General features: G+C 44.1%; 1 protein-coding gene across 1 annotated transcript in view; it reads right to left on the bottom strand.

The window, feature by feature from the left end:
- Window positions 1-499: 499 nt before the first annotated feature.
- The window catches only part of fap (fibroblast activation protein, alpha), a 216633-nt gene continuing 193170 nt past the window's right edge, over window positions 500-23962 (bottom strand). The window contains exons 23-26 of the mRNA XM_070874618.1: window positions 12505-12569; window positions 7576-7648; window positions 7158-7231; window positions 500-706 (exon numbers count right to left, since the gene is read on the bottom strand). Of these exons, the coding sequence (XP_070730719.1) occupies window positions 605-706; window positions 7158-7231; window positions 7576-7648; window positions 12505-12569 (314 nt within the window). The 3' untranslated portion in view covers window positions 500-604. The remainder of the gene's footprint in view (window positions 707-7157; window positions 7232-7575; window positions 7649-12504; window positions 12570-23962) is intronic.

Genomic DNA, 23962 nt, shown 5'->3' with positions numbered 1-23962 from the left:
TAATTGCAAAATAATCAATCCTACGCTCCCAACGGGAAGCCACTTTTCAATGGAGCATGGATCAGAGAGAATTGCAACAATGAGTTTTGAATTTCTGACCTGCGTGCCCTTTGAACACCTGCTGGGAGAGGTGAATCAATGAATTTGCTCTCCAATGAAATTTCTAAATATCAGTTGCAAGCTCATTCTTCTTCAGCAATATTAGCAGTAACAGATTGTTTTGCAAAGTAATAGCAAATGACAAGAGTATAAATCTTACACAAAGCAAAAATAGTAATTATTTATTGGTATGAAATTATACCAGGTTGTTCAATTTTATTTTGTTCTTAATTAGACCTGCAATTATCCCAACAGCTTTACATTGATCCAAAGTGCAGCATTTGTTTGGAATAGGTAATATCGTCAATTGGAAAAAAAATTTAAAAATGCAAATAATATGTCAATAACTCAGATATTGAGGTTTATTCATTACTTTAGAGAGAACAAAATAAAACACATTTTAGAGACCTGGATTGTTATATGTTATCAACACAAACAATTGAAATAATAGCTTGATGGGAATAGTCATATCAGTTTTTTGTTCACTTTAAAATATTTTCTGACATTAGTGATTGAGAGAGAAACACTGTTGGAGGAAATGGGACATATGGGTGTAGACATGACTGTAGGCTGAACCGCTTAGACCATGGTCCTTGTCTGTATACCACTGAAATATAAAGGAAAAAGAAAATCAGCATTTATTTTGTTTTGAGATGATAGTTGACTTTTTTGCAAACGCTTCCAAAAATCAACCACGTACAGTACTAGCCTTTTTTAATATTCTGAAACTATTCCTAATAGCCTGCATTTTTTTCATGTCATAGTTTTTTTTTCCTATTTAAAGTTGCTGATGTCCATACATGCTTTGGACTAAAATATTTTCTTTGTGATCTTTTTTAATGATTGGTCTGAAATTTGAAACTACATTTTGATAGTCAATATTTATCATTCATATCTGAGGGGCTACAGGCTAAGAACTGCACATTAAAATACAAATTTGTCCCCACAGTGTCGTACCCTTACCTCCGTCCTGCTGTCCTTTGAGTTTGGCTTATTGCTGGGTGAATGTGATTGAAAGAGGCAACTCTCATATGCATATCAAAATTACTATGTAGATTGATTAATGCTTTTTGCACCCATTCCATTCTGATATCCTTGTAAGTGAACTACCTACTGTTTCCATAATCACCCCCACAAAGCCATACTAATTTTTGAACCATTTAGGAACATAGGAACAGGAGTAGGCCATTCACGTTTAATCTTCAAGGAATACAAGTTGACTTCATGTAATCTCTCCTCATAATCTAACCCTTGGAGCCCTAGATGTGGGGCCTATTAGAGACCATAAAGGAAATCTGTGTGTGGAGGCAGAAGACATGGGTATGATTCTTAATGAATACTTTGCATCTGTTTTCACAAAAGAGAGGGGCAATGCAGACTTTGCAATGAGGGAGGAGGAGTGTGAAATATTAGATCAGATAAATATAGTGAGAGAGGAAGTATTAAGGGGCTTAGCAGCTTTGAAAGTGGATAAATCCCCAGGCCCGGATGAAATGTATCCCAGGCTGTTAAGAGAAGCAAAAGAGAAAATAGCAGAGGCTCTGACCATCATTTTCCAATCCTCTCTGGCTACAGATGTGATGCCAGAGGACTGGAGGACTGCTAATGCTGTACCTTTGTTTAAAAAAGGGAGCAAGGGATAGACTGAGTAATTACAGGCCAGTCAGCCTAATCTCGGTGGTGGGAAAATTATTGGAAAAATTCCTGAGGGACAAGATAAATCTTCATTTGGAAAGACATGGATTAATCAAGGACAGTCAGCATGGATTATTAAGGGAAGGTCGTGTCTGACTAACTTGATTGAATTTTTCGAGCAGGTAACTAGGAAGGTCGATGAGGGCAGTGCATATGATGTAGTGTATATGGATTATAGCAAAGCTTTTGATAAGGTCCCACATAGCAGACTGGTCATGAAAGTAATAGCCCATGGGATCCAGACCAAAGTGGCAAGTTGGATCCAAAATTGGCTCAGAGGCAGGAAGCAAAGGTTAATGGTTGATGTGTTTTTGTGACTAGAAGAATGTTTCCAGTGGGGTTCCGCAGACTCAGTGATGGATCGCTGCTTTTTGTGGTATATATCAATGACTTGGACTTAAATGTTGGGGCAATGATTAAGAAGTTTGCAGATGACACTAAAATAGGCTTTGATAATGAGGAAGAAAGCTACGGACTGCAGGAAGATATCAATGTACTGGTCAGATGGGCAGAACAGTGGAAAATAGAATTCAATCCAGATAAGTATGAGGTAATGCATCTGGGGAGGTCTAACAAGGCAAAGGAATAAACATTAAATGGTATGATACTGAAAAGTGTAGCGGAACAAAGGGACCTTGGAGTGCAGGTCCACAGATCCCTGAAGGTAGCAAGCCAGGTAGATAAGGTGGTTCAGAAGGCAAATGGAATACTTGCCTTTATTAATCGAGGCATGGAATACAAGAGCACGGAGGTTATGCTTGAACTGTATAAAACATTGGTTAGGCCGCAGGTGTAGTACTGCGTGCAGTTCTGGTCACCACATTACAGGAAAGATGTGATTGCACTGGAAAGGGTGCAGAGGAGATTTACAAGAATGTTGCTTGAACTGGAGAATTTTGGCTATGAGGAAAGATTGAAGATGTTGGATCTGTTTTCTTTGGAACAGAGGAGGCTAAGGAGAGATCTGATCGAGGTGTATAAAATTATGAGGGGTCTAGATATAATGGATAGGAAGGACCTGTTTCCCTTAGCAGAGGAATCAACAACCAAGTGGCAAAGATTAAAAGTAATTGGGGGGAGGTTTAGAAGAGATATGAGGGGAAATTTCTTCACCCAAAGGGTAGTGGGGGTCTGGAACTTGCTTCCTGAAAGGGTGGTAAAGGCAGAAACTCTCACCATATTTAAAAAATATTTGGATGTGCACTTAAAGTGCCATAACCTACAGGGCTATGGACCAAGAGCTGGAAAGTGGAATTAGGCTGGATAGCTCTTGGTCGGCCGAAATGACCTCCTTCCGTGCTGTAAATTTCTATGATTCTTCTATGAATCTATGTGGTCTAACCAGGGCTTTATATAGCTATAGCAAAATTTCCTCCCTTTTATAACCGTTTAGTTATAAAGGCTAAAATTTCACTCGTCTTTTTGATTATTTTTTGTACCTGACTACTACATTTTAATGATCTGTGTACATGGACCCCTAAATCTTTTTGGACCACCACTCCACCACTGTTCATCACTTTTCACCATTTAAATAATATTCTAATTTATCCTTGTCTTGTCAAAAATGGATTACCTCACACTTAACTGTGTTGAAATCCATCTCCCACAGCTTCACCCACTCATTTAATCTATCAATGTCTCTTTGTAATCTTATGCTCCCATCTACACTATTTACTATACAACTAATCTTTGTGTCATCGGCAAACTTGGATATATGGCTCTCTATTGTGTTATCTAAGTCATTAATAAATATAGTAATAGTTGAGGCCCCAGCACAGATCCTTGTTGGACACTAGTCACTTCCTTTCAATTCGAGTCCACATCCATTATCCCTACTCTCTGCCTTCTATTACCAAACCAATCGCCTTACCAGGTCAATAATTTGCCTTTAAGTCCATGAGCTTTAATTTTAGGGAACACTTTCCTCTGACTTTAACTGTTTTCCAACTTTCTTATCATGGGAAGCAATGGAATAATTAGCTGGGTAGGGGAAGAGTTAAAATTGCCACTTTCTACTTGAACAACAGGCATTCAAAAGCCTGTTTTATGTTTAGCAAATATTGCTGTACTTTTTAAGATTGATGGCGAGTACCCTTAACCACAATATGCTGTCTTTATATTATAGGTGTGATATGGGTAAGGTAATATATGAAAGCTAATAAGTGCCCAGAATGAGAAAATAATTTTGACGTGCATCAGTATGAAGCGAACTGTTGTCTTAACATCAACATGTGAGATTTTACATAAAGCAACAGCAAAATAGCCCACGCTTCCAATCTTATTCACTACTGCAATCAAATTTGAATTAAATACAAACTTATTAATTGGTAGGATGTTGTGGAGATCAAAAAATAATCTTAACATACCAGTCATATAGATTCATGGTTTATTTTTCTTTTGCATGGATGACTTAAGGTACTTTTTTTAGGTCACCTGTGTCACACAGCAAAAGTATGGATAGGAGGACCATTTCCAGTCCTCTGTCACACACAAAGATAGGTGACATTGTAGGCAGTGTAGATGGAAGCATAAAATTACAAAGGGATTTCAACATATTAAGTGAAAGGGCAAAACTGTGGCAAATCGATTTCAGTGCAGGCAAATGTGAGGTCATCGACTTTGGACTTAAAAAACGATAGAACAGGGTAATTTCTAAATGGTGAAAAACTAAAAGCAGTGGCAGTCCAAAGAGACTTGGGGGTCTAGGTACATAGACCATTAAAATGCCACGAACAGGTACAGAAAATAATCAAAAAGGCTAATGGAATGCTGACCTTTATATCTAGAGGACAAGAATACAAGGGGGTAGAAGTTATGTTGCAGCTATATAAAACCCTGGTTAGACCACTGGAGTACTATGAACAGTTCTGGGCACCACAGCTTAAGAATGATATATTGGCCTTGGAGGGAGTGCAGCATAGGTTTACCAGAATGATATCCGGACTTCAAGGGTTAAGTTACGAGGAGCGATGACAGAAATTCGGGTTGTATTTCCTAAAATTTAGAAGGTTAAGCGATGATCTGATCGATGTTTTCAAGATATTAAAGGGAACAGATAGGGTAGATAGAGAGAAACTATTTCTGATGGTTCAGAATTCTAGGACTAGGGGGCACAGTCTAAAAATTAGAGCCAGATCTTTCAGGAGTAAAATTAGGAATCACTCTACACACAAAGGGTGATAGAAGTTTGGAACTCTCTTCCGCAAACAGCAATGAATACTAAATTAATTGTTAATTTTAAATCAGAAATTGATAGCTTTTTGTTAACCAAAGGTGGGATATGAGCCAAACGCGGGTATATGTATTTATGTCATAGATCAGCCATGATCTCACTGAATGGAGGAACAGGCTTGCAGGGCTCAATGGCCTACTCCTGTTCCTATTCTGCTATTGAAGTGTGTAAAAGTGGCCCAGGATGATTTTCCAACAATTTGCCCTGAGCTACTTACTCCAGAGGGTAATCAATATCTTCCTATACATATATATTCACCATGAATTTTCTCTGAACTTTTCCCACTTTGCCATCGTAACTTTGGCACAGGTTTGGTGGAAACCATGTTTGCAAACATAAATTCGGATTTCGCTGAACTCCTGCTAAAGGCAGCGGAGTGGGAGAAGCTCTAAGGAAATTCCTAGCGATTTAATCTTTATTAATGGGCCTGATCTTATTGGATTGGAGCATGTTGTATTAGTTAGACATTTTTCTGCACCCTTTGGCTCAAAGTTATTTTGCCCTGTATGCTGCTGGAAGTGCGAGCTGATAACGGCATGGTGAGGGAAACAGGGCATCTGGCACCTCGGTGATTGGCGGGACCAACAACTTTTCTGCTCAACCAATGAGATTTAAGGATTGAGAAACAGAGCAATAACTGAGATGGAGGGTAAATTAGAGTCAAATCAGAAAGAGAAATAAAGGGAGGAAAAGAAAGATTGGATTAAGAGAGAAAGAAAAAAGATAAGACAATTTAAATGTTTTTTTTAAATACCTCTAGGAACAATTTACCACCTGCAGGACTGAGACGCCACAGTTTCAGTTGTTCCCTTTCTGGGCTGGACAGGTTGAAAGTCCAACAAATTAAAAATTTGAGGGTTCAAAATTGTCCCTTTTTGCTACGGGCATTAGCGCCTCCTGGGGGCGCTACCAGGGCACAAAACAACTTTTGCCCGGGAGGATTGGGGGTGGGGTGGCGCTACCGGCTCTAGCGAAATTGTGCGGGAGTTAGCGGAGGGGTTGCCATGGTAGCGCCCCAGGTGGTCGCGCAATCAGCGATGACGTTATCGGCATGCATGGCGACCCCTTAGTGGCGCACGCCAACCCCTTTCCATCCCCCAGTGGACATTGGCCAACACCTCACGAGGCTGCTGCGAGCGTTGTCAGCGCCAGCCTCACGGGTCGTGACATCCACTCATGGGGTGGAAGTGAAAGGGGAGGTTAGGAGCGCCCTGCGCTGCCATCTTACCTGTTTGGCTGACTCACTGGTCAGTCCGATTTCTTGCTCTGTTGCATGGTCTGGGCCACCATCGTGAGGCCTGGCACCCCATTTTGGGTGCCGGGCTGTGGCCTCAGCACCATGCTGCCCTCGTGGCAGTGGCTCTCCCCTTTAATCAAAGGTTAGGGGCGTTGAAACTTGTCAGAGCTACACAGAGCATTCGTGTAGTGCTGCCGATCACACCCCAGTTTCACCCCGGAACCCGCCTCAAGAGGAAGTGGAGCGCGCAAAATTGTGCTCCACTTCCTCTGAAGATCAGTAGCCACAATTTCGCGGCCGGGTAGAACCTCCAGGCTGAGCACAAGAAGTCCTGCCCAGAGACAGTTATCACCCCGCAATTGGGGCGCTGGGGAATTTCTGCCCCTGATATTTTTGAAATCTCTAATAACAATTGACTACATCAGGAATGAGACAGAATATTTTTAATTGTTCCCATTCTGGGCCAAAGAGGTTGATTAACTTTGCATAAACAATTATCATATTGTTTAACAGGTACTTATGCTCTTAATGACCAAATGTAACTTTCTGTGATGAGTTTAATGAGTAATTAATATGCAAATCCAGCAAGTTCTTAAAACTAATGTGGTGGCGAAGGGCGAAATACTGTTTGTGCGAAGCCAAAGGTGTAAATCGATCAGCAAGTTCTGGAGATTTGCAACTCACAGAGTATCTCTTAATCCTCTGAACTTACTGGCAAATTTGTGCATTAATAATGGCGTGCGCCGTTAATATGCCATTACTTTTCCAGCTAGAACCAGCCCATTATATTCCATGTGGTTACATTTAATGGTTTAATACAAATAATTTCTGCAAAAATAATGAACTATAAAGCTCATGAAGTGACATTTTATAAACTGCTAAGCCTTCACGTACCATTGCTTGGAAATCTACTGCTTTGTCAACAAGAGCCTTTGAAATCTGTGCTGCCTGCTGGAAATGGACGTTATCTGAAAAAAAGTGTATTAGTGAAATGATGTTCCAGTCTACTTGATATGTTAAAGCGAAGGCAAACAAGTTGTATTAGCTGTAAGTGATAATTCCAAATGACACATTCGAAAAATCTGACAGTGACATCTTTTGGTAAGCATTATAATGCATTAAATTGTACAAATATTCATTCTGTAAATATATACAGAAAATTACTCAGATGTTAAATAGGATGTCTAATGTTTCATAATGAAGTATTATTGCTTGCTCAGTATTTGCTCTAGAGATTGGTTTCCGATCTGCAGTTTAAATATAACTATGATTTGCTTAAGCTATTGGATGATCTAGAATCTATCAAGCTCACCATCTGCTGTTCCATGGATGAGGAGATAATCAACTGAGTTGAAGTTATGAGCTCTTTCCATCACTGTAGAATTCTGGAAAGCAATTAAAAGAATTACAGGAAAACTCCTCATTTAGAAACTGAAGACTAAGCACAAACTATTAAAGGATTACAGAAGGCACATGTACAGAAGTATACTTTATTTCAGTTGATTTAAAATAAAAATTATTTTTTTATCGAGAATTCAGGTATATTCTGAATTAAAAGATTCAGGTACATAAGATATTCATACTGGTATATGCATTTAAAAGGGCGCCAGATGTATTTGTGGTTGTGGCTAATACACAGCACACAAAAGGTAGATGGGGTATTGGGAGTGGTGGCTATTGGTCACTGTGGTCTCCTGGAATTCATTTTAACCGACTTCAGCATGTGAAGAGGAACTTCCCAAATGTTTTTTCCCTGATTTGGACAAGGGATTTTTTTGGGTGTTTTGCCTCCCCGAGATAACCGTGGCCAGGATTTTGCCCACTTTGGCGGGTCCGGGGCAGGCAATATCGATGGCAGGTCACAGCCCTGCTATTGGCTCCATCCCACTCTGGAAAATGAATTTAGGTTGATGGGGCTTGTCCGCCCAGCATGTTTCCCGGCCCAATTAGATGTGATTTCATGATGCATCATCAGCCAACATCCTTAAAGGGACCATGGCCAACTTAATTTTGAAGTTTGTATTGTCAGTGTTCTACAGCATTGAAGTGCTACAAACACTGGCAATCACTACACAGAGGTGCAGGGCTACACCCAGGCTCACATGACTGACTCCCTCCATATGCTTATGGAGTGAGTCACAGCATGCAGGGAGGCCCTCTTCCCTTACCATGAATGGAAGAGACCTCTCCAGGAGACCAACACAGCCTGGTTGCACATTGCAGATAAGGGCACAAGCAGGGATGTCATCAGGTGGACCAGGCTGCAGTGGTGCGAATCTTTCAATGATCTCATTAGATCACGAAATGTTAGTACCAAGCCACACTCACCCTCATCCTCCTGTGCCTCTCATCACACCCACATCATTCTGCCTTCTCTACTATACTCCTGCACATCCTTACTCACACCAACTTACCTTGCAGCTCCACCTTTCCCTCTCTCTCGATCTACATTATCACATCCCCATCTCACAAGGTACCCCTCACACTCACCCTCATCCTAGTCCAATCATATCAACTAACAACTCACAATGGTAGCCACTTGGGTGTTTTATCCAATGTTCATGTAAAATTTCTGTTCATGTTCTGTCAAACATTGAAACCTTTATTTTCAACACTTTCCATTCTTGGACAGATTTATCATTTTCAAACGCTTCCATGACCATCAACAAGTCTGCGGGCTGTGCCACCATCAACAAGTTTGCAGGCTGCGCCATTTCCACCACCGTGGTGGCCAATGGTAGCCGACTGAGAGCAACCGCACAGTTCTCGGTGCCTGGCCTGTGGCGGAGGGTATAGTTATACGCTGATAGCGCGAGTGCCCACCTTTGTATGCGGGCTGAGGCATTAGTATTTATCCCCTTGTTTTCAGCGAACAGGGATATGAGGGGCTTGTGATCGGTTTCCAGCCCAAATTTGAGGTCAAACAGGTACTGATGCATTTTCTTTACCCCGAATACACACGCTATTGCCTCTTTCTCAATCATGCTGTAGGCCCTCTCGGCCGTAGACAAGCTCCTGGAGGCATAGGCGACAGGTTGCAACTTCCCCGCAACGGTAGCTTGCTGTAACACACACCCGACTTCATACAACGACGCATCACATGCTAGCACAAGTCTTTTACACAGGTTATACAGTACAAGCAGCTTGTTGGAGCATAAAATGTTTCTGGCTTTCTCAAAAGAAATTACTTGGTTTTTTTCCCATACCCAGTTCTCACCTTTACGCAATAACACATGTTGGGGCTCTAAGAGGGTGCTTAAGCCCGGTAGGAAGTTACCAAAATAGTTGAGGAGTCCCAGGAACGACCGCAGCTCCATGACGGTCTGTAGCCTGGGCGCATTCCTGATAGCCTCTGTCTTGGCATCTTTGGGCCGAATGCTGTCCGCCGCGATCTTTCTCCCCAAAAACTCCACTTCTGTTGCCATGAAGACGCATTTCGACCTCTTCAGCCGCAGCCCTATGCAATCTAATCGCTGGAGGATCTCCTCCAGGTTTTGTAGGTGCTCGACGGTGTCCCGACCCGTGACCAATATGTCATCCTGAAAAACCACCGTGCGTGGTACCGACTTGAGTAAGCTCTCCATGTTTCTCTGGAAGATCGCTGCAGCCAACCGAATTCCAAATGGGCATCTGTTGTAGATGAACAGTCCCTTGTGCGTGTTGATGCAGGTGAGGCCCTTCGAAGATTCCTCCAGCTCCTGTGTCATGTAGGCCGAAGTCAGGTCGAGCTTAGTGAACGTCTTGCCTCCTGCCAGCGTCACAAATAGGCCGTCTGCCCTAGGTAGTGGGTATTGGTCCTGTAGCGAGAAACGATTAATAGTTACTTTATAATCACCGCAAATCCTGACCGTGCCATCACTTTTGAGTACTGGAACAATCGGGCTGGCCCACTCGCTGAATTCCACTGGGGAGATGATGCCCTTGCATTGCAGCCTGTCCAGCTCGATTTCCACTCTCTCCCTCATCATGTGAGGTACCGCTCGTGCATTGTGGTGAATGGGTCGTGCCTCTGTGACCAAGTGGATCCGCACCTTCGCCCCGGAAAAGTTTCCAATGCCTGGCTCAAAAAGGGAAGGAAATTTGTTAAGAACCTGGATACATGAGGCCTCATCGACATGTGATAGCGCTCGGATGTCATCCCAGTTCCAGCGGATTTTGCCCAGCCAGCTCCTTCCAAGCAGTGTGATGCCATCGCTCGGGACAATCCAGAGTGGCAGTTCGTGCACCGTGCCTTCGTAGGTGACCTTGACCATGGTGCTGCCCAGGACAGTGATGAGCTCTTTGGTGTACGTTCTCAGTTTTGTGTGGATGGGGCTCAGGGCTGGTCTGAATGCTTTGTTGCACCACAGTCTCTCAAACATCTTTTTACTCATGATGGATTGGCTAGCGCCAGTGTCCAGTTCCATGGCTACTGGTAAGCCATTCAATTTTACATTTAGCATTATGGGTGGACATTTCATCGAAAATGTGTGCACCCCATGTACTTCAGCATCTGCCTCCTCTCTCTGAGGCTCGAAATTGCTTTGATCCACCATGGACCGATCTTCCTCTGCCACGTAGTGGTTAGCAGGTTTTGCAGAGCTTGCAGCTCGTCTGCAAGCTCGTTGGAGGTGCCCCATTGTTCCACAGCTCTTGCAAACATACCCTTTGAAGCGACATGAATAGGCTGAATGGAAGCCTTCACAACGCCAAAATGGTGTGAATTGCCTTGCATTCATCCTTTGTTGCGAACTCTGAGTCATCTGGGTCACCTGAGGCCTGCTGGCAGTGGCAGACTCGTGGTTTTTGCCCTGTACATTTCTGCTCGCAAACACAGTTCCAGTTAATTTATGAACATTGCTAGCACTTGTGTGCTGAGAGATTTGTTTGGTGTTGTCACTGGTGGACATAAACGCCTGTGCTATCGCAATGGCCTTACTGAGGGTCGGTGTCTCTACAGGCAAAAGTTTTTGTCGGTTGGTCTCATGGCCAATGCCCAGTACAAAAATGTCTCTGAGCATCTGCTCCAGGTCGCCATCAAACTCACATTGTCCTGCAAGTCGCCTTAGCTCGGCAACGGAGCTCGCCACTTCCTGACCTTCAGATCGCTGGCACGTTTGGAACCGATACCTCGCCATCAGCATGCTCTCCCTCGGGTTAAGATGCTCCCGAACCAGTGTACACAGCTTCTCATACGACTTATCTGTGGGTTTCACCGGAGCCAGAAGATTCTTCATGAAGCTGTAGGTCGGTGCCCCGCAGACCGTGAGGAGGACCGCTCTCCTTTTTGCAGTGCTTCCTTCTCCATCCAGCTCGTTGGCTACAAAGTACTAGTCTAGCCATTTGACATAGGCTTCCCAGTCCTCACCCTCCGAAAACTTCTCCAGGATGCCCACAGTTTGCTGCATCTTTGCGTTGGATTCGTACACTCGTCGCCAGTTGTTGTGTTCCTAACACAGATGAGACTGCACACAGGGAGATTAAAGTCTCAGTGACCTCAGTCTTTAGTACGACACTCCAGACTGAGGAACATGCCTCAGGGGCCGGCTTATATACAGTGCTCCCAAGGGATGCTGGGATCCCTGGTGGCGGAACATGGGAGTGCATGCTTTATAGATACACAACAATAATGATTACGCATAATTTAAAAAATCCAGAGTGAAATTTAGAGACTATTTTAATCTAAAAAAAACAAAATCAAAGCACTGTAGGAAGACAACATTTTTATTTGGACTGCTTTTGTGCTCTGAAGTGCAGTTACTTGCAATTGCTTGTTTTGTAAATTGGAATTAAGGAATAGATATATGACCTTGGGCCACATGGATTCACTACCATTTCCAACATATTTAATTGCAGGAACACATTTTTTTATAATCTTGAACCAAACAAACATACTGAAAATTAAATTGCTGGTTTGGGAGGAAACAGGATTTGAAAAAAATGTTCAACCATTAATGTCAGGAAGCAATGTATCCTTTGGGCTTATGAGCTGTTCTTCCATCATGTCCTATTCGCAATTACATAATTGGGGACAACATTGCGGGCAATTTCAACCTAACCCGCCTGTCGGCAAATTGATGAAGTCGGGTGCAAAGCTGCTTTTACCCTCCACCCAATTTTACTCTCCATTGAAGTCAATAGACAGTGATATTGGGCAGGCTGTAATACTGGCATTACACCCGATCCCATGGGTTTCTGGCCTGGTGAGTTATGTTAAAATCACCCCCAATATGATTGAAATCTTAAGTTGAATGTGTCTTACCTTGTAGAACTGAAGATTGTCTTCTTTAGTAGGATAGCCCATGTAACGCTCAGTGTATATAGAATCTGTAATGTTCGAGATACAGTGAATTTTTATTCAAAGGATCCATAAGAAATATACTCAAACAAATCTATGGGAACAATTTTATTTTAGGATATGTGTTTTAAATTGTTGAGTACTTGTGTCATGTGTTGTGCATCTCCTGTATCTTATTTCATTTATTGCAAAAGCTCTACATTGCTTTTCTGAAAAATGATATCTGAAAAAACTCATTACTTAATGGATCTCTTTCTCTTTGGAAAAATCAGATAAAATATATCTTCAGTGAGCCACTTGCTACACAAAAGGTTCATGTGGCCTTCAGTAGCAGAGTGTAATTTTGTGTAATTACAGATATTACAGAACATTGAAACTATCGTTTCAGCATCAGTCTTCACTCTTAGTCAGGGAAATTACATATTGTTAAATCACCTTCTAATCCTCATGTGCATTTTAACACATTGTAGCCTCCTGCAGTAAATAACACACATAAAAACTAACGCATGAAACTTCAATCTTACATATATATCAAAATAAAGACCTAATAGAGGTCTTTAAAAATATGAAAAGTTTTGATAGAGTGATACAGAGAGAAATTTTTTTACTTGTGGGGAAGAGCATGACTAGAGGCCATCAATATAAAATAGTCACCAAGAAATTGAATAGGGAATTCAGAAGAAAATTCTTTACCCAAAGAGTGGTGAGAATGTGGAACTCACTACCACAAGGAGTGGTTAATGCGAATAGTATAGATGCATTTAATAGGAGGCTAGTCAGGCATATGAGAGAGAAGGGAATAGACGGTTATACTGATAGATTTAGATGAGGAAAGATGGGAGGAGGCTCAAGTGGAGCATAAATGCCAGCATGGACTGGTTGGACCAAATGGCCTGTTTCTGTGTCGCATATCCTATGTAATGTAATCCCATGTAATTTACATAGCACCTTATTACATCTCTGAGCACATCACCCAAATTATTATTTTGAAATACAGTGACTTATTGTGTAGGCGAATGTGTTTTTGGTGGTTTTGTGTGATGGAAAATGTTGATGAGTATACTGCGCTCTTCTTCAATAAAGAGGTGAATTTTCTTGTGATGATTTGCCAATGGAGAAAGGATGTATGCCCACCAGTGGTCAGAAGAAGTATTTACATGAGGTGTTTCTTGAAACAGCTCATTTGCATTCCTATTGGAGTCATCATTGGTGTAAACGTTGTCTAAACTGGGTGTAATCTCTTGGATTGCATGAAAATTTTATTTACAGCCTTTGAAAAGATAATTCGACTAAACAATTCAGCAGTCTACCAGTGGACAACCAGATAAGACAGGAGCAGTGCTTAGGTCACTCACTGGAATTTCAGATAACATTATTGGATACTTCATCAATATTATTCTCATATTCCTCAAAAACGTCTAAAGCAAAAACCACTAGACCAAGCAACCAAATGGGTTTCAGCATAGAAGAAACCTGCCTGCGCAGGAAGTTAAGAGGGCTTTCTGTGGGAGCCTCAATGAACTATGGTTTCCATCAATTGCTCACTAGATATTTGGAAACCCAGCAACCCTTTAAATACAGGAACTAACTATTTGTACTGCACTTTTTTTGACAGACAAAAGTTCTGATGCCCCCTTCCGGTCCGAATCATTCCACGTGCATGGTGCAAGCAGCAGGACCTGAGGCCCCGACTCTCTACCCCCCGGTCAGCCTAGGACCGATGATGGCAGGAGGCGGCCGATGGTGGCGGACCTTGGCCTGATGGTAAGAGAGAGGCTGAGGATAGAGAGATGATGGCGGGAGGCAGCCGATGGCGGCGGGAGGGGGCCGATGGCAGCAGGCCTGGTCCCGATGGTGAGAGAGAGGCTGCGGGGAGAGAGAGAAGTGGGACTCCGAACCGGAAGTGGGACCCTGTGACCGACCGAGCCTCCCATGAGCCGCAAGCTCCGAGCGGCGGCGTGGCGGGGGGGGGGGGAAGAGAGCCTGGGGGAGGAAGAGAGAGAGAGCTTGAGGAGGAAGTGAGAGAGCTTGGGGGGAGAGAGAGAGCTTGTGGGGGGGGGGAAAGAGAGGCTGGGCGGGAGAGAGAAGCTGGGGGGGAAGAGCGAAGCTGGGGTCAGAGAGAAGCTGGGGGAGAGAGAGAGAGCCTGGGGGAGCGGGGTGGGGGGGAATTCAGGGAAGACAGATCACGTTCTTCCAACCCCCTACAAGGGACATTGCTGGAGTAAATGATATCCAGAAGTCACGACACTGTCACTATTCACCTCATTCCCAATAAACCTTTCAACAATCCGTACACTATGCCCCATCTATGGTGGGCGGCGGGGGGTGGGGGGAGAGGTGGAAGGATGCACTTGGACTGGGGTAAGGCACTTCGGTGGGGGGAGGTATGCACTTGGACTAGGGATAGGCATTTTGGCTGTCCCTTGCTGTCTTCTGGAGTACTCTGTCCTCTGTCGCTTCAGGAAATCAAAGTGGATTGAGTTACAATTTGCAAAGTCAGTGAAACCTTGGGATGAACAGTTCATAAGAACATAAGAAATAGGAACAGGAGTAGGCCATGCGGCCCCTCGAGCCTGCTCCGCCATTCAATAAGATAATGGCTGATCTGATCATGGACTCAGCTCCACTTCCCTGCCCGTTCCCCATAAGCCCTTATCCCCTTATTATTTAAGAAACTGTCTATTTCTGTCTTAAATTTATTTGATGTCCCAGCTTCCAGAGCTCTCTGAAGCAGCGAATTCCACAGATTTACAACCCTCTGAGAGAAGAAATTTCTCCTCATCTCTGTTTTAAATGGGCGGCCTGTTATTCTAAGATTGTGCCCTCTAGTTCTAGTCTGCCCCATCAGTGGAAACATCCTCTCTGCATCCACCTTGTCAAGTCCCCTTATAATCTTATACGTTTCAATAAGATCACCTCTCATTCTTCTGACTTCCAATGAGTAGAGGCCTAACCTACTCAACCTTTCCTCATAAGTCAATCCCCTCATCCCCGGAATCAATCGAGTGAACCTTCTCTGAACTGCCTCCAAAGCAAGTATACCCTTTCATAAATATGGAAACCAAAACTGCACGCAGTATTCCAGGTGTGGCCTCACCAATACCTTATATAACTGTAGCAAGACTTCCCTGCTTTTATATTCCATCCACTTTGCAATAAAGGCCAAGATACCATTGGCCTTCCTGATCACTTGCTGTACCTGCATACTATCTGTCATGTATTCAACTGTCATTGTAATAAGCTGACCCAAGTTGTACACCTTGAGAACACTGACCACAGGGGGCGAACTTGTGGGAGACACTCCTAACCTGGACTTTGCGGTGTAAAAGGGGAAGCTCCACCCACCGTCAGTCTCTTGAGATCTTGGTAATAAAGGTAACTGGTCACAGAGTGATCTTCTCTCAAGTATGGGCCTCGTGTGCATTTATACTGTATAGTAAGGGCATATTATTGGCGACGAGAAACTGGGATTTAAACCACGCGAGCATGGCCACTAGCAGCACAGAAGAGAAGTACTGTGTTGGTTATGATTGGGATGACCTTATCGAGAGACTACAGCAAAGTTTTGTCACTAAGGAATGGTTGGGACAGGATTCGGCCGACAAACGCAGAGCTCATCTCCTGACGGTTTGTGAATCCAGAACGTACTCCCTGATGAAGGACCTTCTAGCGCCAGAGAAGCCGGCAGACAAGAAGTTCGAAGAGCTCAGTAAGTTGATCGGGGAACACCTTAAACTGGCGAGCAGCATGCACATGGCGAGACATCGGTTTTACACGCACCGACAGCGAGAAGGGCAAAGCGTTCCAGACTTCGTGGCAGATCTCCAGTGACTGGCGAGCCTATGTAAGTTCCCAAATGCATGCAGAACTGAGATGCTGCGAGGCTTTTTTATTGAGGGCATCAGGCACGCTGGGGTTTTCAGGAAACTGATTGTGACCAAGGACTTGACATTGGAAGCAGCGGCTATGATAGCCCAGACAATTATCTCAGGGGAAGAAGAGACCAGAATGATTGATGGCAACAATCTTGGCTCAAATGCAGCAAACAACCAGGGAGTCAACATTGTTAACACGGCACACAGTTCTCTCGGCAGACAAGGGCAATCGGATATGCTCCAGCATGCAGTCGAACCCAAAGGGGGAATTCAACAGAGACAATGGCTAGCTGAACGGCGATTCATGCCATCGCAATGGACAATACGGCCAGTAATGGGGCCATCAAAACCTGTTAATGATGCATTTAAGGACAGTTACAGAGACAGTCAGAGAGGATCGACTGATAATGGACCTTTTGTTTCCAACAATGGGGTCTCTAGCTCATGCTGGAGGTGTGGAGGCAAACACCCAGCCAGAGCTTGCAGGTATCAGCAATATACCTGCAGAAACTGCAACGTCAGCGGTCACTTGGCGCATATGTGCAGGAAGCCTGCAGGCAGGTTGATGTATGAGGAGGATGGGCCCGATGTAAACCCTATGAAGCCAAATGAATACTGGGGGAAATCACTGGAAGCTGAAGTTCAGCGAGTTCATGTGGAGCACATATACAGTTCATATACCAGGACGCCACCGATAATGATGAAAGTGCTCCTCAATGGCATCCCAGTATTAATGGAGCTGGATATGGGGGCCAGCCAGTCCCTGATGAGTATCAAACAGTTTGAAAGGTTGTGGGTGTCCAAGGTCAGGAGGCCAAAATGATTGTCGATTGACGCACTGCTACGGACATTTTCAAAGGAGATCAATCCGGTGCTCGGTAGCGCCATGGTAGTCGTGACCCACAAAGATTTGGAGAACAGGTTGCCACTCTAGATTGTCCCAGGGAACGGTCCCGCATTACTGGGGAGGAGTTGGCTTACTGTCATGAACTGGAAATGGGGCGATGTCAATGCAATTTCTTCTGTGGAGCGACTGTCATGCTCACAGATCCTGGACAAATTTGACTCAATATTTCAACCCAGCATCAGCACTTTCATGGAGACCAAGGTAGTGATTCACATAAATCCGGATGCCAGGCCAGTACACCACAAGGCCAGAGCAGTGCTGTACATGAGGCGGGAAAAGATAGAATGCAAATTGGACCGCCTGCTGAGGGAAGGCATCATCTCGCCAGTCGAATTCAGTGACTGGGCGAGCCCGATCATGCCGGTGCTCAAGGCGGATGGATCGGTCAGGATATGTGGCGATTACAAGGCCACCATCAATCGGGTGTCACTCCAAGACCAGTACCCGCTACCGAGAGCGGAGGACCTCTTTGCGACGCTATCCGGTGGCAAACTTTTTTCAAAATTGGACCTGACCTCAGCTTACATGACCCAGGAGCTGGCGAGTGAGTCGAAGAAGCTGACCACCATCATGACACACAAGGGGTTGTTTGAGTATAACAGATGTCCATTCGAAATTCGTTCAGCCGCCGTGATCTTTCAGCGAAATATGGAAAGCCTCCTCAAGTCGATTCCAAGGACGGTGGTTTTTCAAGACGACATCCTCATCACAGGTCGCGATACTGAAGAACACCTCCACAACCTGGAAGAGGTGCTACGCAGACTGGACCGGGTAGGGCTGCGACTGAAAAAGGCGAAGTGAGTCTTCTTAGCTCCAGAGGTAGAATTCCTGGGGAGGATGGTAGCAGCAGACGGGATCAGACCTACCGCGTCCAAAACGGAAGCGATCCAGAGAGCACCCAGACCCCGTAACACAACGGAGCTGCGTTCGTTCCTGGGGCTCCTGAACTATTTTGCTAACTTTCTTCCCAAATTGAGCACGCTGTTAGAACCACTACACATGCTCCTATGCAAAGGTCGTGATTGGGTCTGGGGGGACAGCCAGGCAAGGGCTTTTGATAGAGCATGCAATTTGTTATGCTCCAACAAACTGTTAACATTATATGACCCATGTAAGAAACTAGTTTTAATGTGTGATGCGTCGTCCTATGGGGTCGGGTGTGTGTTGCAGCATGTGAATGCCAAAGGTCAGTTACAGCCGGTAGGTTATGCCTCCAGAAGTATGTCCCGGGCAGAAAAGGAAGCGCTAGCATGTGTATTTGCAGTAAAAAAAAATGCACCAATACCTGTTTGGCAGGAAATTTGAGCTGGAGACAGATCACAAACCCCTAACGTCCCTTTTGGCCGACAATAAGGCCATAAATGCGAATGCATCGGCCCGCATACAGAGGTGGGCACTCATGTTAGCCGCCTATGACTACACAATTCAGCACAGGCCTGGCACTGAAAACTGTGCCAATGCACTCAGCAGGCTACCACTAGCCACCACTGAGGGGGCAGCTGAGCATGATGCTGAGATGGTTTTGGCTGTTGAAGTTTTCGAAAACGAAGGCTCACCTGTGACAGCCCATCAGATTAAAGTCTGGACAAATAAAGACCCGCTACTGTCTTTAGTTAAGTAGTGTATCCTGAATGGGGACTGGGCAGCCACGTACGGGACATGCCCTGAGGAGTTTAAAGCGTTTTATAGGCGCATGGATGAACTCTCGATTCAGGCCGATTGCCTACTGTGGGGAAACTGAGTAGTCATGCCCCAGAAGGGCAGAGAGGTGTTTATCAGAGAACTTCACAATGAGCACCCGGGCATTATCATGATCAAGGCAATTGCCAGGTTACACGTTTGGTGGTCAGGGATAGACGCAGACCTGGAACTTTGTGTTCGCAGGTGCAACACGTGTGCTCAGCTGGGCAACGCAGCCAGGGAAGCCCCCCTTAGCCCCTGGTCCAGGCCCGCCAAGCCATAGTCACACATCCATGTGGACTACTCAGGTCCTTTCATGGAAAAGATATTTTTCGTTGTAGTAGACGCCTACTCCAAATGGATTGAGTGTGCCATTTTAAATTCAAGCACATCCTCTGCCACGGTAGAAAGTCTACGGGCAATGTTCGCCGCCCGTGGTCTACCGGACGTCTTGGTCAGTGACAATGGCCCGTGCTTCACAAGCACTGAATTCCAGAACTTCATGGCAGACAATGGAATCAACCATGTCAGAACGGCACCGTTCAAGCCGGCTTCAAATGGCCAGGCGAAACGAGCAGTGCAGATAATCAAACAGGGGATGCTCAGAATCCAAGGGGGTTCCCTACAAAGCCGCTTATCATGCCTCCTGTTGGCCAATAGATCCCGACCACATTCACTCAAAGGGGTTCCACCCGCAGAGCTGCTAATGAAAAGAACGCTCGAAACCAGGTTATCCCTTATACACCCTACTATGAAAGAAATTGTTAAGAGCAGGCATCAGTCACAATGTGACTCCCATGACAGGAATGCGAGGGCATGATGTATTGATGTCAATGACCCTGTTTTTGTCCTTAATTATGCTGCAGGGCCCAAATGGCTTGCAGGCACTGTGATTGCCAAAGAGGGGAATTGGGTTTTGCTAGTTAAACTTACCAATGGACAAATCTGTCGCAAACACGTGGATCAAACTAAAAGGAGGTCCAGCAACCCCACAGAAGAAGCAGAGGAAGAACACGACGTAGAGTTTACTCCACCACAGGTGACCGAACACCCGAACCAAGTGGAGGAGAGCCCAGTCACTGTGGGCAGTCCGGACAGGCCTGAGGCACCACAAACAGCAGACACTCAGGCCAGCGCCCAACAACTGGAGCCTCAACTCAGGCTCTCTACAAGGGAGCGTAAACCACCAGAGAGACTTAACCTGTGATCCCAATAAGACTTTGGTGGGGAGGTGATGTCATGTATTCAACTGTCATTGTAACCCATGTATAAGCTGACCTATGTTGTACACCTTGAGAACACTGACCACAGGGGGCGAACTTGTGGGAGACACTCCTATCCTGGACTTTCCGGTATAAAAGGGGAAGCTCCACCCACTGTCTCCCTCTTGAGGTCTTGGTAATGAAGGTAACCGGTCACAGAGTGATCTTCTCTCAAGTATGGGCCTCATGTGCATTTATACTGTATAGTAAGGACATATTACTATCCTTTTGTGTTTCATGCACAAGTACCCCCAGGTCCCACTGTACTGCGGCACTTTGCAATCTTTCTCCATTTAAATAATAACTTGCTCTTTGATTTTTTTCTGCCAAAGTGCATGACCTCACATTATACTCTATCTGCCAAATTTCTGCCCACTCACTCAGCCTGTCTGTCCTTTTGCAAATTTTGTGTGTCCTCCTCACACATTGCTTCCAGTGACACATTCCTGTGAAACTTTAGGGTGTGGCCAAGGGGACCAATTAGAAACAAAGGATGGAGCATATTGGCCATTTTGGCAGTACAAATACATGTGTCCATAAGTACATAGGAACATAAGAAAGAGGAACAGGAGTATGTCATACGGCCCTTTGAGCCTGCTCCACCATTAAATAAGATCATAGCTCATCATTGACCTCAACTCCACTTTCCCGCCCAATCTCCATATCCCTTGATTCCAAGAGTCCAAAAATGTATCTATGTCGCCTTGAATATATTCAAAGACTCTATCCACAGCACTCTGGGGCAGAGAATTCCAAAGATTCACAACACTGAGTGAAGAAATTCCTCATCATCTCGGTCTTAAATAACATACCCCTCATCCTAAGACTATGGCCCCTAGTTACAGACACTCCAGCCAGGGGAATCAACCTCTCAGCATCTACTCTGTCAATCCCCTTCAGAATCTTGTATGTTTCAATGAGATCACCTCTCGTTCTTTTAAACTCCAGAGAGTATTGGCACATTCTGCACAATCTCTCATCATAGGACAGCCCTCTCATTCCAGGAATCAATCTAGTGAACCTCCGCTGCTTCGCTTCCAAGGCAAATATATCCTTCCTTAGATAAGGAGACCAAAACTGTGCACAGTACTCCAGGTTTGGTCATGCCATTCACCTTCCTTATTGCTTGCTGTACCTGCATGTTAGCTTTTTGTGTTTCTTGCACAAGGACACCCAAATCCCTCTGAACAGCAACATTTAAAAGTTTCTCACCATTTAAAAAATATTTTGTTTTTCTATTCTTCCTACCAAGGTGAATAACCTCACATTTCCCCACATTATACTCCATCTGCCACCTTAGTGTCCACTCACTTAGTCTATCTATATCCCTTTACAGACTCTTTGTGTTCTCCTCACAGCTTACTGTCCCACCTAGCTTTGTATTGTCAGCAAACGTGGATACATTACACTCGGTTCCTTCATCTAGGTCATTAATATATTTTGTAAATAGCTGAGGCCCCAGCACTGATCCTTGCAGCACCCCACTAGTTACAGCATGCCAACCAGAAAAAGACCCATTTATCCCTGCTCTCTGTTTTCTGTCCATGAACCAATCCTCTCTCCATGATACTATATTACCTCCCATGCTACTATATTACCCCATAAAATCTATGGCTGTATCTCGTGCTGTCTTACAGTCATGCCAAAGGTGATAAATTTGCCAGCTCTCCTGTAAAATGTATCAGTAACCTAGTCCATACTGCTGCCTGGTTGATATTACCGAGATTGCCCATGGCTGCCTGAATTAAGCCAGTGCTATAAATGTTGAATATGATGGTCATGTTCATAGCCAGATAGCATTGCAGGCAGATGAGCATGGCTGCAGGTCATCCTACAAGAGGTGACACGGCTGCCTTATTTCCCCTTTGGTGAAGTACACTCTTATACACATTTCCTCAGTAAGATCCTCATTTGACCTGTGCTGCCTGTATATTCTATGGAGTGGGAGCTAATTTTTCATGGGCTGCATCTTTCTTAAATACTGGCTTCTGCTTGATTTTCCTACCACAAAAATGTACCTGCCCTGATTATGCACTGGAAATACACTGAAAATGGTGAGAAAATTAACTCTCTAAATGTCGAGGAAGCTTTAATATCCACCTCAACTATGGGAACCGGGGGAGCCTTTAGTTTGATGCTCCATCAGAAGACAGATGAGAATATTTCTCATCCATGCTTCTCCTCTATGATAACTGCATTACAAGGGGATGCCCATATGGAATGCCATAACTGCTCCTGAGAAATCCTCATTGTGGGTAGGGGGTGGCTGACAATCTGCCTATAGAAGCAGTGAGAAACAAGATTAGATCTGCCTAGGCAGAATGGCAAAAGATTCTCTGCAAAAAGCACTAGTCAAATTTTTCAATCTCAGAAACTCCTCACTTTTGCCTGTCTTATCTGATCCGGGCAATACCTGTGCCAATCAGAACTATGGTGCCACTGGCTCTCATTAGCATACATTTAAATAAGGGCACTTTGGACTCAGCAGGTGCAGGAAAGACCAAAAAGCCAAGGGAACTTGTGGGAAGCAATTGAAACCAGAGGAAATGGCTTCTGCTTGATTTTCCTACCACAAAAATGTACCTGCCCTGATTATGCACTGGAAATACACTGGGAATGGTGAGTAAATTAACTCTCAATGTCGAGGGAGCTTTAATATCCACCTCAACTATGGGAACCGGGGGAGCCTTTAGTTTGATGCTCCATCAGAAGACAGATGAGAATATTTCAAAATTAAAGTGTAAAAATCTTGACCTAGTATTGTACTCTGCTGCACTTTTCTCTTACGGTTAATAATGAATGATTGTTATGTCAGACTGCCAGAAATAGCTGGATGGCTTTGAGAATCAGGCAAGCAGGAATAAACTTCAGCTGTTTGGGGTTCTGCAGTGAGTGAAAAAAATGATTCCTTGTGGAATAGATCAATCTTCTGCTACCTGGCAGTTTAAATTCCTGATCTGTCTTTTGTTTCTTTACTTGTTCCTTTACCATTCCCTTTTCCTCACATCATCATCCCTTTTGTCATTTAATCACTCCTGCCTGCCACCGTATCACACATCTTTCCTCTTGTTCTTTCCTCCCCTGCTTCTTGCCCTGCCTCTGTACTTGTTTAAAATCTGTTACATTTCTAACTTTTGTCAGTTCTGACAAAAGTTAACTCTGTTTCTCTCTCCACAGATGCTGCCTGAGTTGCTGAGTATTTCCAGCATTTACTGTTTTTATTTCAGATTTCCAGCATCTGCAGTATTTTGCTTTAGTTTAAATTCACTACACAACATTGACATAGAAATGTCCCATCTTTCCTCAGCTCCTAAGCAGGACTCTTATCATACATATCTTAATTATTAATAGCCTGAAATTTAAGCACATGAGAAATGTAATGGAAGTTTAGAACTTCTCTCAAATGGAAAGGAAAGATAATTGTCTTTTCCCTTATTGTCTCCAAGGAAAAGAATATAATGAGAAATACAGAACCAAAAAGAACATTAATAATTTTATGTTTCCCAAAGCTTAAAATCATTGACACAGGCAACAGTATTACTTATAACTCTGCAGCAGAAGTGAATTCCTTTCCGACAGTCAGAGAATTGATTGCATAAAGGACTACAAAATTACCGAGAGAATAATGCAGAGATGCAGCCAGCAACAGCTCTCTCTCAAGATCCAGTAACATTTGTCATGTATGTAGACGATGTATA

Source organism: Pristiophorus japonicus, chromosome 3 (assembly GCF_044704955.1).
Source record: "Pristiophorus japonicus isolate sPriJap1 chromosome 3, sPriJap1.hap1, whole genome shotgun sequence".
NCBI lineage: Eukaryota > Metazoa > Chordata > Chondrichthyes > Pristiophoridae > Pristiophorus > Pristiophorus japonicus.
Note: the sequence above shows the minus strand (reverse complement) of the source record. Positions and strands in the feature narration are given on the sequence as shown.